Source organism: Parasteatoda tepidariorum, chromosome 9 (genome assembly GCF_043381705.1).
Source record: "Parasteatoda tepidariorum isolate YZ-2023 chromosome 9, CAS_Ptep_4.0, whole genome shotgun sequence".
Lineage (NCBI taxonomy): Eukaryota > Metazoa > Arthropoda > Arachnida > Araneae > Theridiidae > Parasteatoda > Parasteatoda tepidariorum.
In genome coordinates, this window is record NC_092212.1 from 53704363 (window position 1) to 53722624 (window position 18262).

The window sequence follows — 18262 nt, forward strand, 5'->3', positions numbered from 1 at the left end:
ATACCTTCTACTACTTCGTCACCATTGAGGTGGCGGTAAATAAAAAGGTACATTTCTAAAATTTAGTGCAATTTGTTTTCTATGAAATGCTACGTTTTTAGACCTACTGCAAACTGATAGACTATATCTTTTATTTTCTCGTTTTAGGCATTTGTAGTCAAAGTTTTACACCTTTCGCAGCAAAAGATAATAATTTTGAGTTATATGATTTCTAAAGCTTCCTAATGATGAAAATAAACAATTCTTTTGCACTATTTCTAAAAGAATTATAACACTTCAACTTTTTTTAATCCACTCTAATAAACTACTTTAACAGTGAGCTACAATTTAAAACAACAGCCTAAAATAAATGAAATATTATTTACAATTTGTCCATATAGACCTGAAGTTATTTTTCATTTATAAAATTTTATTATTTAATTATTAAGAGGTTATTCGAAGCAGGAAATTATCAGAGAACATGTTATGTCGAAAAGGTAAGAAAATGAAATGAAAGGTATTTTTGTAATGAAAGGTATTTTTGTAATGAAAGGTATTTTTGTAATGAAAGAATTCTTTGTTAGAATTGATAATTATCTATTCTTTTATTATTACACTTTATTTAAAGATCTTTAAATATTTACATTTAAATTTTTGTTACATGTTCACAATTCTTCAACATTACCAGTATCAGGGGTGATTGTGAGCCCCAACTCAAAAATCCTGAGAATTTCTTGAATAAAAAAATTATTAATGACACATTTCAAAAAATTAATGCCTTTATAAATTTATATTATTAATATTTTCACGTGAAATTTTAAATAAATTATATGCAGCATAATTTAAATTAATAATTATGTATAAGTTTCCTTTTATCTCTAATCACATTGTTTATTCTACCAGAAAAATATGTACAAATGAAAGAGATGCCAAGTATAAATTCTAATTCTAATATTTTTAAACAAAATATACAAAAAATTTGATACATAAATGTGATTGATGATTTCTTGAAACTTCTGGACCTTGGATTTCCAGATTGCGGTTTAGCTGGAAATCAGGATTTTTTCCAGAGCACAATCATCTCTGAGGTATTCAACGATAACTTTATTTTAAAGAAGTCGTATACTTAAAATTCGATTTCTCAGGAACAATTTGACTAATTTTCCTCAAATTTCGTATTTTTCCATGTAAAATTACAGTCGTTAAAATAATGGTAAAGAATCCTAAACATTACAATTGAATTTTTTTTACAATTATTAAAAAAAAATTATAAAAAATAATGAATAATTACTAAAAGCAACTTTCTGCATGGAATTATCTTTAGATAAAATAAATTTTATAATTGTGCACAAAATTTTTTCATTTACTTCAAAAAGTTCTTGAGATATGATAAAATACAAAAAAATAAAATTAATAACAAAGGGCCTAAATTTTGGACCACTCTCCTGACCCAATTATTGGGTTAGAAATCCAAATCTACAAAAAAAAAAAGTCATCTTAATTCAGAGACAGTATGTTTTTGTGTCAGATTTTAAAATTTAAAACATCGTCTGCACTAATTAACTAGAAGTCACTCCCTCATACCATTAAGATTGAGTGTTGGAACATGAAGATACGATCACTAGATCAAAAGTTATCCAGGGCCGCCCGTTTTTTTTGTTCTTTTTTTGTGCACTATATATAATAAGTGTACTGTACATAATAACGAGTTTTCACATAGTCTTACAATAATTAAAAATGTTTTTTTCCCACTTAAATATAAATTTAAATGTAATGAATAAGAAAAAGAAATTATTTTGGGCTGAATATTTATTATGCAGCCCAAATCACTATTTGGTACAACTCAAGTTTAAAAAAAATAATAAATTTGTTTCAAAACTTGCTTTGGAAAAATTATTTCATATTTTAGAATGTTATGTGCTATCTACTTCGGAAATAACTTAAGCTATGACACATTATACAACTTTATAAAATCTATATTTCACATTAAAATAACAAATAAATCAATGAAAACACAAAAAATTATTTTAATTTTGCTACAAAATTGTAACAAATTTAAAAGCTATCACTAATAACATGTATCATTCAAAAACTTAAGAATCTAAATATTTGATTAACAAATAAATAACTGTTAAAGAATAATGAACACAATAGGGTTTTATGCTGCTGGTTGTTTCAAAGATTGTTTGTGCCTAAAAGAAACAAAATAAGAAATTAACTTCCTATGTTAAACAGATCATTTTTATAAACAGAAAAATTTAGATACAGTAGAAAGTTAGCGAATCATAACACTTAAGTCTGGGCATTTTCTGTATAGTAAAGTTACTTTGTTCTTATTCTACACTCTGAAAAGCCCGAAATAATTATTAGATATTTAAAATTATATTAAAACTCTTACTGTTGAAATTTATTGCACACCAATATTGTAATTTTTCTAATTGAAGCATAATACTACTATAAAATATTTAGAATAAATTTTAAACCAATGAAAATCAATAAAAAAATAATTTATATGTTGTATTAAAATATTTATTACTTTTTTAAAATTATTGAATTAAAAAATTTACTAAACATTTTATAACATATCATCCAATCAATATTTTTGTAAAAAAGTATTTGTATTTAAATTAAACTGATTTAATCCTTAATTAATGCAAAAAAGATAATTTATATGAAATTCATACCTGTATATACGGCTCAGTTGGAATAAACCAGTTAAAGCTACAAAGATATTTACACTAAATAAACTGTAGTTCTTAGGAATTATTACCATGGAGTATCTTGACCAAATGATACCTAAAATAAATTTTTTTTTAGAAAATTTAAGTTATAATTTTTAGAAGTAAAACAAAAGTTGCTTGCAATTTATAATATGATTTTAAAAAATGACACAAAATTATTTAAAAAATTTCATTCGTGAATAAAACACAAAAATTTGTTGTTTAAAGAAATTTCCATAAAATGAATGTACAGAAGGAAAAGAAAATTTATCAAACCAACTTTGACTCGCCATTACATCTTAAAATCTAAATGTTGTGTTTAAAACATACATAGAATATTATTAACCAGTAGGTGATTTTTTAAATTTGATCAACGTTTGCAGGCATTACTCTTAAATTTTCATGGGTTGTTTTATGATAGTACAATGATTTTACAAGAATTTAGAAAATATGGGTCCTTAGTTTCTAGGTCCTCCAAGTTTCTGGGTACCTTTTTCCTATTCAAAATAAAAAAATTTCTACTTCTTTATCAATTTATTAATATGTACATTCATCAGTATTGCATTCATTAATAGATAAAACAAAGAATTTCAAAACAATAAGAGTTATCATCGCTTTCAATTAGGACTGAACAAACACCTGTATCAATGAAAAGCAATGTAATATGGTACTTAGTCTAATCTAATTTCCTTTTTGAGCAACTAATAAAGAAGAGAAAAAAAAAATTTTATACTTAAAGTGTTTTTATATAATTTTTCCTCAAATGAACTTTTTTTACACTCTAGAACTACCATAAGATGCTTAATAACTTAATTTTTACTGTTGTTGTTGTTAATTTACGTCGCACTAGAGCTGCACAATGGGCTATTGGCGACGGTCTGGGAAACATCCCAGAGGATGATCCGAAGACATGCCATCACAATTTTGATCCTCTGCGGAGGGGATGGCACCCCCGCTTCGGTAGCGCGCGAAGTCAAGCACTTTACGGTAGCACAGCTTAACGAGGACCAATACCGCACACCCTCGGTCCCCACGCAGACTGATCCAAGTGGTCACCCACCCGCACACTGACCGTAGCCAGTGATGCTTGACTTCGGTGATCTGCTGGGAACCGTGTCTTAATGATCAGTTCACTGCAGGACAATTTAATTTTTACATCCTCTCTGTGATTTTCGGCGTATCCTCTTTTATTATTATCTAGGCAGATCTCTTATTCCTGTAGTAGTTGGATTTTATTTTGCTGAACTAACAGAGCTTCATTAGTGGACATAAGATTCAGAAACAAAATAACTTAGTAATCTTTTTATTTGTAGCTTTTAAAAGTGACCAAATAATTCTAAAACATTAGTATGAGTTAAATTTTGGTTATAAGTTTACCTCAAACTAATTATTTAATTTGCACAATGCTCCTTATTTGTCAAAACGGTAAATTTAAATAACTAAATGACTGTTATTTAGATGGGGGTTTTTTTTCCCCTAAGAAAATTTAAACTGATTAAATATCTTAATTTAGATTTAAAGTTGTGTTTCAAATTACATAATGTATTGGTTTATAATAATAAATAATTACTCTACAAATTTATAAAAATCATTATAATAAACTGTGGGTTTGAACAATTGCACAAAAAATATTTCTTAGTTCATTTAACAGGTTTAAACTAATAAGAGACATTTATGAAAAATTTTAATAAAAAGGTTATTTTTTTTTAAAAAAATGAACAGAGACTTACAGAAAATGTATCTGTAATTAATTGTATATTATTTTATTTATTTATTACCGAGCAAAAAATTTGCAAATAGAATTATCACAAATTTTATTACATGTTGCTAATTAGTTTTTTGGAATAAATATTAAACCAAATATAAAACCAATTGACTCCAAGTTATTGAATACATAAAAGATATTTTCAATTCATCCCTTCCTTCTCGCTCCCGTGAAAATGATGGGGTGAGTTTTCGCCTGCTATTTCTCGTTCCCGTGATATTGATTGGCTGGAGTGTTCAGTAGTAACGAGTAATAAATTTATTAAATAATAAAAAGTTATTTATTTAAAGGTGTTAGCAATTTATATCTAGAAAAAAAAAAATTCCACAGAGACAGTCGAGAACTTGTTATAAAATAATTTTAAAAAAGACAAAATAACTCAAATGATTGAATGAGAAGACTCATTTATTTTTTGTTCCAAAATAAAGTAATGTCTTGTATATTATTGGGAGAAAAAATTAGTTTGCTCCGTTTTCAAAAGATTGCTTTGGCTATTATGAATATGTCATAGTGACAGCTGGTTTCGGTGGCTTCAGAAAGGTATCCGTTATTTATTATTACTGAATATTATCTGTCAATAATATTCAGTTTATATCGCTTTGAGTTTCATACAAAAACCCTGTTTTTTACTTTGTTGAATATGTCAAATGTCTGGTATATAAGCAGCATTTGCGGGAGGTTTTATGTTTCTGCTTTAAATGGAAGAAAAGTGTAGCTGAAGCGCATGCATTGAATGCTTGTAGAAGTTTATGGTGACAATGCTCCAATTGATAAATCACGTAGGAAATAGTTTCGACGTTTTAAGAATGATGATTTCAGTTTTGAAGACAAGCCTTGCTCTGGACAGCCTAAAAAATTCAAAGACAAATAATTGGAGGCATTACTCGATGAAGATCCAAGTCAAACGCCAGAGGAGCTTGCAGAATCATTTTGAGTTACGAAACAAGCCGTATCTGTTTGATTGAAATCCATGGGTATGATTCACACGCAAGGCAATTGGGTGCCTTATGAACTGAAATCGAGAGACGTTGAAAGGCGATTTTTAATTTGCGATTGTGACTGGGGATGAGAAATGCATATTCTACGACAACCCCAAGAATAAAAAATACTACGCTATGCCCAATCAATCGTTGCCATTGACCTCAACATCAAAAAGGGTGTTGTATACTATGAGCAGCTACAACCTGGCGATTCCATTACGGGCGATCGGTATCAGGGCTAAAGAGAATAGAAGGGCTGGTTCATTCCTTTGAAGTATCTCTCGCCGCGCCGATCCTCCGACGTCACTCTAGTGACGTCACTTTGGCGCAAAGCTCGCACTTTTACTTCAAGAACGGAGCGTTTGGCCTTACTAGCTCTAACTAATATTGGATCATTTCTTTTTGCGAGATATTCTAAGACATTTGTTATTTTCTATAATGACTTTCCTCAGTTTTTGCAGTGAATTTACAAGAATTTAAAACTATTATCGAAATGCCAGTTTGCGCGATTGCAACTTGCAAAAATTCTGATATAAAAACAAAAGGAAAAAGTATAATTTTTCGCGTGTTCCCTAAAGTAAATGAACAACTATGTAAAGAATGGATTCCGAAATGACACAGTTAATATAAAACAGCAATACGTTTATTCTGTCGTAAAGAACTTTTATAAAAATTCATTATCTAAATAGAAACCGCCTCGTTACTTCATAAAGAAAGGCAGGTGAAAAGAATTAAAAAATAGATAAAGTCAAAGAAAATTAAAATGTAAGTAAAAAGTATAAATAAAATATATAGTATATAGTTGAAATTCTCCTAATTTCATAACATATTTTTTAATGTAGTTATTCTAAATATTTATGATTTTTTTTAAAAATTATATTCTCTTCAATTTAAATATCTATAAATTATATCATCGTAAATTTAAATGTCTATAAACAATTGTAAAATTTCTAATGTCATTATGAACCTAAATTATTATTTTGTTTCAGTAATTAGCGTTTAAGGTTGATGTTTCCTAATGATTAAGTATGAACAAATTGCTATTAACGACATATTTTAAAATCAGGGATTCTAAATTTAACTTAACTTATCTTTATAAAAGAATATGTAGATAAAAAAAGTGTCGATATATGCCTTCATTTTTCTTAATAGTTAAAGTTAAAACTGAACTTTTTAAAATAAAGTATTTATCGTGTCATTTTCACCAACTAGCAAAACATTTTTATAAGTTTAAAATGGTATTTTTTTAATATAATAACCAAGAAAGTTTTTTTTGAACTATGTTTATGAACGGAAATAATGTGTTAATTACGTAAAGTTTGAAGGCTAATAACCAGAAAAAGTCTAACTTATTTTTACAAAGAGAAAGATGCAAAGTTATCATATCTTTGCTTGCGATCTCCGAGATCTGTGGACACAGTGACGTCATGAGGAGGGAAATCGTAGCTTCAGCTCTAAGAGCGGAGTGAACTAGCCCTTGTATTCTCTTTAGCCCTGGATCGGTATAGGCTACAATTGATTAGTTTGAGCCGTGCATTACGAGAAAAACGGCTGGAATATGAGCAAAGACATGGCAGAGTTATTCTTCTGCATGATAAAACTAGGCCTCATATCGCAAAAAATTATTTGGAAACGCTCAAGTGGGATATTTTGCCGAACCCGCCGTATTCGCTGGACATTGCTCCTTCTGATAACTTGTTGTTCCGAAGTACGCAGAACGATTTGGCAGGTCCTCGGTTCACTTCTTTTGCAGAAATCGAAAATTGGCTTTTAACTTGGACCGCCTCAAAAGACAAGACATTTTTTCAAGATGGAATTTGAAAATTGCCTGAGAGGTGGGAAAAAGTAGTAGCCAGCAATGGACAATACTTTGATTAACCTGTTTAGAAATAAATGCATTTTGTACCATAAAAAAAAACGGACCAAACTAATTTGTACTCCCGATAGTTTTTAAGACAAATTAATATAAACTAAATCCGCTGTGACCTTCAAAAGGCAAAAATTTCTTCTAAAAAAGATTTTGCACACAATGATACACCAGAAGTTGGAAAATAGGCACCTACAATGTTCAACTCTAAATATTTCTATTAAAATATTAAAAATAGTCTTGACTAAAAAAAAAAATTTGAATACTAAATTTTAAAATTAATAAATTAAAACTTTTGAATCAACCAAAAAAAGATATTTTTAAATTTAAAATTGCATTTTTGCTAGAAAAAGAAGACTTATATGCTTACCAGTTGCAGCTAAGGCAGTAGATTGAGATGCACTTAATTTATCAGCTGGTCTAGCCATATCACCAATGCCAGCAATTACAAGACACTAAACATTTTCAAAATAGCACTAGTTATGAAACAATAACATTTTACAACATTTAATATACAAACAAAATATAAAATTCATTCTCAATTATTTGGGATATTATTGAAGAGTGACAGAAAAAAATGGAAATGATAATAAAAAGTTGATATAAAAAACTATGGAATCAGGAAAATTCAATTAAAGGAATCACACAAAACTAATTGTCAAAGCTCACTGTAATGTGGATAATGCATGCAAAACGTTTGTGCATAAACCTAGCGGATTTTAACCAAAGCTTTCCTTTACCGACCAATCAGACCTTGAAAACAAAAATATATAAGAAGAATGTAGCTAATTTACCATAACAATGAGATAAAATAAATGATTTTTAATGACAGAAATAAAATATTGATTTCTAAATATGACTTTCAGTAATAAGAACATAATTATATTAGATATAAAGTTTACTGTAAAAAATTATATACACTTATGGTGTAAATTGATTGTTTAAAATTGGTAACTAACACAGATATTAAACTGGAATTTCCTGCATCAAAGTGCAACTAGCTAATACAGCCAGCATGAATTCTATTTAAATTTTTGTTGTTTCTCACCCTTATGAGTATTAAAATAATGCCCCCTTTATTTTTGAATGTACCATAGAAACTTTTCTACATAACATAAAAAAATCGGTTTTGTGTCTCTGAAATGCAAAACTTTTTTAAATATTATATGAAAAAAAAAACAGAATTTTTATTAAAAGGGGATAAAATAATTAATTAATACAGTTTGCAAACTTACCCATTTAAATGCAGGAGCCCAGAAAAATATAGTTTTAGGTCCTAAAATTAATAAAACTAATTTAGGTAAAGAAAATAGAAATTTTTTATGTAACATAATGAATTGCTAACCATACTTCATTTTCCTACAGATATACTACAAAGTAGAATATCTTAAAAATATTTTTCACTTTGTTATAGGTACTCATAGATATATTTTTTTTTTTCATTTTTTATAATGAATATATACATATAAGAAAAAGAAAAGAAACCTGAGCTTATCTGATATAGTGATAATTTAATTAATCTTCTTGCAATAAAACTAGGCTCTTTAAATATACTTCAGGTTTAATTTATTTAAATTTAAAAAAAAAAACAAACTCGTAGCTACTAGTGATCCGACAGGTTCAGCTCGAGCATATTCACTGAAAAATAAAGTTTCATTTTCTTTACTTTTTCATTATTTTTAAACAAATAATTAGGACAGTTATTAAGCGTCAAAAAATTTAAAATGTTTTAATTAATCGTGATAAAAAGGTTTTATTGACTAATTTACTTGTTTAGACACCAAAGATCTAATAACGAGACGACGAAATTGGGCCTTTATACGAAGAATTAAACTTTTATCTAGGGCGGTCTCTGATTCTGAGTAATCCTATGTATCATGGGATCGAATTAAAATTCTGAGATTCGAGCTTGGNTATTTAAAAAATTTAATTCGAGAATAAAACACAAAAATTTGTTGTTTAAAGAAATTCCCATAAAATGAATGTACAGAAGGAAGAGAAAATTTATGAAACCAACTTTGACTCGCCATTACATCTTAAAATCTAAATGTTGTGTTTAAAACATACATAAAATTTTATTAACCAGAAGGTGATTTTTTAAATTTTATTAACGTTTGCAGGCGTTACTCTTAAATTTTCATGGGTTGTTTTATGATAGTACAATGATTTAACTAGAATTTAGAAAATATGGGTTCTTAGTTTCTAGGACTTCCGAATTTCTGGGTCCGTTTTTACTATTTAAAATAAAAAATTTGTACATTCATCATTATTGTATTCATTGATAGATAAAACAACGAATTTCAAAATAATAAGAGTTATCAACGCTTTCAATTAGGACTGATCATACACTTGCATCAATGAAAAGCAATGCAATATGGAATTAATCTAATTTTCCTTTTGAGCAACTAATAAAGAAGAGAAAACAAAATTTTTATACCTAAAGTGTTTTTTTATAATTTTTCCTCAAACTAACTTTTTTTACACTCTAGAACTACAAGTCCAATAAGATGCTTAATAACTTAATTTTTACATCCTCTCTGCGATTTTCGGCATATCCTCTTATATTATTATCTTGGTGTATCTCTTATTCCTGTAGTAGTTGGATTTTATTTTGCTGAATTAATAGAGTTTCATTAGTGGACATAAGATTCAGAAACAAAATAACTAAGTAATCTTTTTAATTGTAGCTATTAAAAGAGACCAAATAATTCTAAAACATTTGTATGAGTTAAATTTTGGTTATAAGTTTACCTCAAACTAATTATTTATTTTGCATAATTATCCTTATTTGTCAAAACTGTAAATTTAGATAACTAAATGACTGTTATTTAGATGGGGGGGGGGGGTTCCCCTAAGAAAATTTAAACTGATTAAATATCTTAATTTAGATTTAAAGTTGTTTTTTAAATTACATAATGTATTGGTCTATAATAAACAATTACTCCACAAATTTATAAAATCATTATAATAAACTGCAGGTTTGAACAATTCCACAAAAAATATTTCTTAGTTCATATAATAGGTTTAAACTAATAAGAGACATTTATGAAAAATTTTAATAAAAAGGTTATTTTTAAAAAAAATTAACAGAGACTTACAGAAAATGTACCTGTTACTAATTGAATATTATTTTATTTATTTATTACTGAGCAAAAAATTTACAAATAGCATTATCACAATTTTATTACATGTTGTTAATTAGTTTTTTGGAACAAATATTCAAACATTTTAAAACTACTTGACTCCAAGTTATTGAATACATAAAAGATATTTTCAGTTAATTAAATTATTATACATTTTTATTCTTAAACATTCAAAATAAATCAAGGAGAGAGAAAATAAAATTCATAGCCTAAATATTTTAGTTATACAAACAGTAAAAGTTTTAGCCCTTCCATGTTATTTTGTTTATATTTTTTGCTACATATCTAGAACTATAGAATCAAAATAATTTTACAGATACATATAGAGTTGAACAAATAAATTCATCTGTATTTTTTAAATGAGTGTTAATGTAGTAATGACTTTTGAATCAAAAGTTATTTATAAATATGTGACAAATAAGTCAAATGCTATTTTTTTGTTGTCAATTTTACTGTATTTTCAAAGAGTTGGTCCTGGATCAAGTATTGGGAGTAATTTGCCTTCGTAGAGGATTTTTTGATGGAACTAACCCACATTTGCGTTACATGGATATGAAAACCACAAGAACCTCACATGGTTAGCCTGATGGCAAGAGGGACTCTAACCCATGATCTGTCTGCCTCAGGAATATTTTACATCAGCACTTTGGTTGGTGCAAGCCGAGTGCGAAATTCTTATCGACCAGCCATCCCTGGGATTCGAACCCGATTCACCTTGTTGCAAGGCGAATGCTCTATACCCTGATATTATCAAATCAGTCTGCAGCTGATTGTGAGTTGTTGCAATTGCAGCCTTTGAATGAAAAATTAGTGGTCCTTTCCCTGTTAACCAAAAATAGGAGAGAAAAAATAGAAATTTTTTTATAATTATAATCTAGCTAGCTTATAACAAGCGTGAAAGGATCATAATATTTATTCCTCATAACAAACAGGTTTGTTAAAAAACCATAAAAGTTCAAATATACTTACTAAATTATAGATCTAGTATTTTATTTCCTTACAGTACAAAAGAAATTAGTTAATCTCAGGGTGTGTAGCCAAATTATATAAAAAAAGCACCTTTTAAGCACTCAAAATATATTTTTGAGCACTCAAAATATATTTTTGAGCACTTTAAAAAATTATCATAATTAGGCAGGGTTGGAAAGTTTTTGACAATCGACGGTTTTATCTTGTTTTAAACGTCATGTCAAAAATCATGAACTTATGAATCATGTAAAACGAATGGTGCTTTCATAGACTATGGTCTCACAATATGCCGAAATAAATTGGGTTTGAATTAATTGTGAAAACTTTGAATAGAACAATGTGAACTGTGTCTTTATGCATAATTCGTAACGAAAATCAACATGGTAAAGGAAAAATCTCATTTTGAAAAAGGGAAAATTAAGCACTTTTTAAAAACACCCAATGAAAAAAGCATCTTTAAGGGCTTTTAAAAAATGAAAATTAAAAATAAGCACTTTTTAAAAATGCTACACACCCTGAATTTGCTTTGAATTCCTTTATTATGTTATTGGTCTTCGGATAAGACTCATCTCATTTCCCAAAAAACTAATTTGCTTTTGAAAGTTTTTCTGTGCACTCAAAAGCCATTGCATAGATTGTGGGTGGTTTAGCTTGAAAATCTACACATCTGTCATTATCAACATTTTTTTTGTCAGCTTTTGCTTGAATTTCAGTTACAATATTCTTGGGATTACGTATCTCAGAAGTGATAACATTGGTGTCAACAGATACATAACTTTAGAATTTTTCTCCACTTTCAAACTTTTGAAGTCCTCTACAAATTTTTTTTCGCTCTGATTTACTCTTTTCGAGAATTGTTCCATCCAGCCTTACGTTCAAGGCGAGCAAATAAATTTTAATAATTAAGAGAAATATTACTCGCTAAAACTGATATTTGCTTGTAAAAAGTGAGTTTGTTCCGATAGTTTTAAAATTATACTAGAACCAAGTATATCCGATTTCCTTATTAAAACCGAGTTCTCATTAAAATAGGAATTGTTATAAGCAAGATTGACACTAATTTGAATAAACTTTTAAAAAAAAACTGAAATTATAATTTTAAAATTCCGAAGTGTGCAGGTACTAATTTCAGTGCTAATTTAAATAGACAATCAATTAAAGTGTATAAAGATTTATATATTTCAACAGTACATTAACAAAAACTTGTTAAAATTATTATTAAAAATAATAAATTTATTAAATAATAAAAAGTAATTTATTTAAAGGTGTTAGTAATTTATATCTAGAAGGAAAAAAAATTCCACAGAGACAGTTGAGACCTTGTTATAAAATGATTTTAAAAAAGACAAAATAACTCAAATGATTTAATGGGAAGACTCATTTACTTTTTATTCCAAAATAAAGTAATGTCTTGTATACAAAGCCGGATTATACCTTTCGTAGGCCCTAGGCATAGCCGTTTTTGGGCCCTCCCCTTCTTCCTCCACTCCTCCCCTCTTTTCAAAATATACGCTAAAATTTGCGTAGTTTGGAATTCGACAGCATAATACAAGATTTCGTTGAATCCAAAAATTGCAAAAAAGTAAAATAGTAAATTAGATCATAAGATTCTGCAAAATAATTTATTACCGAAAAATATTATATTTTTATTTGCATCTTCATAATTTTGTGCAAAATACACTTGTTGTTTTTAAAGCTAAATTATTTTTGTCAACAAATTTTTTTCTCCCAAGTTCTTCGTAGGCCCCTGAATTTCCTAGGCACGTGTCTAGTGTGCCTATAGGTTAATCCGGCCCTGCTTGTATATTATTGGAAGTACAAATTAGTTTGGTCCATTTTCAAAAGATGGCTTTGGCTGTCATGAATATGTCATAGTGACAGCTGGTTTCGGTGGCTTCAGAGAGATTAGACATCTATCAATAATATTCAGTTTATATCGCTTTGAGTTTCATACAAAAACCCTGTTTTTTACTTTGTGGAAAATGTCAAATGTCTGGTATCTAAGCAGCATTTGCGGGAGGCTTTATTGTTTTAGGAGATAATTTTTAAGACAAATTAATATAAACTAAATCCGCTGTGACCTTCAAAAGGCAAAAAGATTCTGCGCACAATGCTACATCAGAAGTTGGAAAATAGGCACCTACAATGTTCAACTCTAAATATTTCCATTAAAATATTAAAAATAGTCCTAACTAAAAAATTTTGAATACTAAATTTTAAAATTAATAAATTAAAACTTTTGAATCAACCAGAAAAAAAGATATTTTTAAAATTAAAATTACATTTCTGCTAGAATAAGAAAATTTATATGCTTACCAGTTGCAGCTAAGGCAGTAGATTGAGATGCACTTAATTTATCAGCTGGTCTAGCCATATCACCAATACCAGCAATTACAAGACACTAAATATTTTCAAAATAGCACTAGTTATGAAACAATAACATTTCACAATTGTACAACATTTAATATACAAACAAAATATAAAATTCATTCTCAATTAATTTGGATATCATTGTAGAGTAGGTAACTGAAAAAAAAAAAATGGAAATAGTAATAAAAAGTTGATATTAAAAACTATGGAATCCGACGAATTCAATTGAAGGAATGACACATATCTAACTGTCAAAACTCACTATAATGTGGATAAGGTATACAATCAAACCTTGATCCATAATTTTCTCACCTGCATCATGAACATCTGTGTTCCTGCACAATTTCCGCACACCTTACTTGTTGGTTGATAAATGAATGAGCGCATAAATGAATGAGCGAATGAGTGAACGCAATTCACATTTGGCAGGATACTTTAATTTTCAAAGCATGTCTATGTGCTTCCTGCGTACTCAGAAATGACAACAGCAAATTGCGGCTTTCCCTGGGCCAACTATAGGAACAGCGCAAAACGTCTGTGCATAGACCTAGCAGATTCCCCAAAGCTTTCCTTTAGCGACTAATCAGACCTTGAAAACAAATTAACCCTTGTACATTACATCACTGAGCCCTGCCACCCTGAAGTGTGAAGTAGAATTATTCACCAAGTAACTTTTTGAAATGCATTTTATAGTTTTATAAAATGAATTTAAAATAAAATTTCTGGTTATTCTAAATAATTAATATATGGAAATAGCTTATATGAACTTTAATACAAATATATAAGAAGAATGTAGCTAATTTACCATAACAATATGAGATAAAATAAATGATTTTTAATGACAGAAATAAAATATTGATTTCTAAATATGATTTTCAGTAATAAGAACATAATTATTACTGAATATTAGATATAACTTATTAGATATAAAGTTTCCTCTAAAAAATTATATACACTTATGGTGTAAATTGATTGTTTAATTGGTAACTAACACAGATATTAAACTGGGATTGCCTGCATCAAAATGCAACTAGCTAATACAGCCAGCATGAATTCTATTTAAATTTTTGTTGTTTCTCATCCTTATGAGTATTAAAATAATGCCCCCTATATTTTTGAATGCTACATACCATTAAAAAAAAATCTGTTTTGTGTCTCTGAAATGCAAAACTTTTTTAAATATTATATGAAAAAGAACAGAATTTTTATTAAAAGGGCACAAAATAACTAATTAATACAGTTTGAAAACTTACCCATTTAAATGCAGGAGCCCAGAAAAATATAGTTTTAGGTCCTAAAATTAATAAAACTAGTTTTAGTAAAGAAAATAGAAATTTTTTAAATAATATAATGGATTGCTAACCATAGGATACTTCATTTTCCTACACATTTATTAAGTAGTATAGCTTAAAAATATTTTTCACTTAGTTATAGGTACTCATAGATATATATATATTTTTTTTTTTTTCATTTTTTACTATGAATATATATATATAAGAAAAAGAAAATTAGCCTGAGCTTATCTGATATTGTGATAATTTAATTAATCTTCTTGCAATAAAACTAGGCTCTTTAAATATTCTTCAGGTTTAATTTTTAAAAAAAACAGACACGTAGCTACTAGAGATCAGACAGGTTCAGCTCGAGCATATTCACTAAAAAATAAAGTTTCAGGCTAGGGCTCATGATAAAATTTTCTTTACTTTTTTATTATTTTTAAACAAATAAATAGGACAGTTATTAAGCGTCAAAAAATTTAAATTTCTTTAATTAATCGTGATAAAAAGGTTTATTGACTTATTTACTTGTTTAGACACCAAAGATCTTATATAACGAGACCGCGAAATTGGGCATTTATCCGAAGAATTAGACGTTTATCTCTGGCGGTCTCTGTTTCTGAGTAATCCTATGTATCTTGGGATCGAATTAAAATTCTGAGATTCGAGCTTGGAACTCAAAAACCGAACCCGAATTTATCTCTAATCGCTACCGCTGGGAAAAACCCAACATATTTATTTTTAAGTCTTTTTAAACCCCTTTACACTTTGATGAAGGTAGAAGGGGCGAACATATACCAATACGGAACTATCCCTTTTTTAATACAGTTCAGGTTATTAAAATATCTTGTGACTAAAAATTTAGGCAGTATGAGTTCTGATAACTTTAAGGAAGTTTATTACTTAATAGAGGAAAACATTACAATACATGCTTTGTAGCTAAAATAAATTCCTATTTTAACAATTTTTCAAAAAGAATGAAAAATCAGAAAATTAAATGACTTTAATAACAATTATATGTTCATAAACATTCATTTAAATCCCTATAATCAAACAAAATGTAAAGAAAAAAAATCGTTCAAATTAGATCACCAGCAGGATGGGACCACAACGGTTGTAATTTCGCTGGCACATGTTTCTCTGTAGCAGTGATTACTGCACGATAAATTGCTGACATTTATCAATTTTTTAAGTGTAGAATCTAAAACCAAAGTATTACTATGACCTAGACAATCATAAACAAAAAAATTTTATATTTTCGTTGTTATTTGCTTATTTCTGCCCGTCTTAAGTTCTAGTTAACAGATAATGCGGCGAACAATTTAATATTAAAATATATTGCAACCAATATGGGCTGCAGATAGCGCAGAGAGAAACTTTCTACCTATGAAGGAGATGGAGGTAAGTTAGTTTCTTTCTTTATTTTCAAATAGCATTTATTTTCACTAACATAAACATCCCTAGTAGTAAAAATAAAGGCCTTCACTAGGCCAATATTCACGAATCTTAATAAGGGTTCAAAGGGTTATTATTTTTCCGAAATTGGCACTTTATAGAGTTTTTCGATTCCCCCAATAATTTATATTCATTATTCTTCAAATATAGGCCCAAGAAAGACTGATATTAGCCCTATATAGTACCAATATTAAAAAATCTAGGCATCCTAATATTGGTTCCTCGGTGTATGTTCATATAGGACCCATATTGAGGAAATTTTAAACCCATCTGGGGCCAAGGTAAAATTTGTAGCTAGGGGTAGTTCAAAACGAAATCATCATGGAAACTTTAGAAAATATTTTTGACAATTAAATACGGAAAATATTATGCATGGGGAATATCGTAATCATTGAATTGAGAAGATAGGAGGAATCAACAACTTCAGACTTACAGTTAAAAGGACATCACAATGGCTAAAACTTTAAACCTATTTAAATTATATTTACTCTTATGTTAAACTTTTCTTGTCCCCTCCTCATTATTCGTTTCATTATCATCCCATAATTTATTATAGCTCTTTAATCAAGAGAGCAGTTAAACGTGTTGTAGTTAAACTCTGTTTTCGTCGCTTCAATTAATGATGATTGAACTGCCATTGCTGAAATCTTAAATTGTTTCTTCGTATCATATAGAAGTTCATTTACATATCCCCGTTACACCTCTAAGATTAAAATAAAATAATAACAATTAAATAATAATATTAAAATAATAAAAAGGGTTTAAACGAAATAAAAAGTAAAGAAATAATTTTTTTAAACGAGGATTTTACTCAAGCCATTAAAAAAAACTGAAGATATTATTTCAAATTTTTTCTCTCGCTTTTCTAAAAATGTTTCTTTCCCTATTTTTCACTTTCTAACACACACACACAAAAAATTTAAATAAAAAGGAAATAAATAAAATTTAAAAATTATTATTTTTCAAAAATCAGGACTAGCTATAGCTATTAAATTTTAACAAAGTCGTATTTAAACTTTGATTTGTCAAGAATTATTAAATCGATTCCCGTCAAATCAGGAATTTTGTTATTCAGAATTACTTAGATCAAACTGGTGTAAAGGTTTGTGGACCTCATAATAATTCTAAAAGTTTTCAGCCATTATCAAATAAACTAATAAAAAACAATAATTATTTTTAAAAAATGCGTATTTACAAGTATAAATAAATTTTATAATTATGAGCAAAATCTTTTTTGGTTTGTTTGAAAACTTTTCGAGATATAGCAAAATACGCAAAACGTCAAATTGACATTAAGGAGGTAAAACTTTGACTGTTATTGGAACCATATTTCGTATTGCGCAGTGTACGACATATTTCGTATTCCATACGACATATTCCATATTTCGTATTGCGCAGTGTTATTCATTTCTGTAATAATAGTCGAACACATTTTGAATTGTAAAGTATGTAGATTTTTATTTCATTTTAACGAATGTAATTTTAATTGACAAAACATAAAATTTGAAAGAATTCGGTCGAATAGTTTCCGAGTTTTAAAAAAAGTCATATTAAAACCCGTGTAATTCCAATGTGTTCATATTTTCCCAAATTCGTCTACTCCCCNTACCCCCCCCCCCCGCCTTATTTTGAGAGTAAGAAATCAAAACTTGTCAAAAATTTATGTTAAATCTATGGAACTTTGTGACCGATTTCACAAGAATTTTGTATTTTTCCGTATAAAATTACATTTTTTAA

General features: G+C 28.2%; 1 protein-coding gene across 2 annotated transcripts; it reads right to left on the bottom strand.

Moving 5' to 3' along the window:
• Positions 1 to 1937: 1937 nt before the first annotated feature.
• Positions 1938 to 16359, bottom strand: LOC107446568 (mitochondrial pyruvate carrier 2). 2 transcript variants are annotated; one of them, XM_016061251.3, is made up of 5 exons: positions 16163 to 16359; positions 15047 to 15087; positions 13740 to 13824; positions 2664 to 2775; positions 1938 to 2171 (listed from the first exon to the last, which is right to left on the bottom strand). In XM_016061251.3, the coding sequence occupies exons 1-5, from the start codon at positions 16245 to 16247 to the stop codon at positions 2138 to 2140; spliced, it is 357 nt and encodes a 118-aa protein (XP_015916737.2). In that variant the 5' UTR covers positions 16248 to 16359; the 3' UTR covers positions 1938 to 2137. The 2 variants fall into 2 exon arrangements, with proteins under 2 accessions (XP_015916737.2, XP_071041197.1); XM_071185096.1 differs by lacking the exons at positions 13740 to 13824; positions 15047 to 15087; positions 16163 to 16359 and adding exons at positions 7682 to 7766; positions 8547 to 8677.
• Positions 16360 to 18262: the final 1903 nt, after the last annotated feature.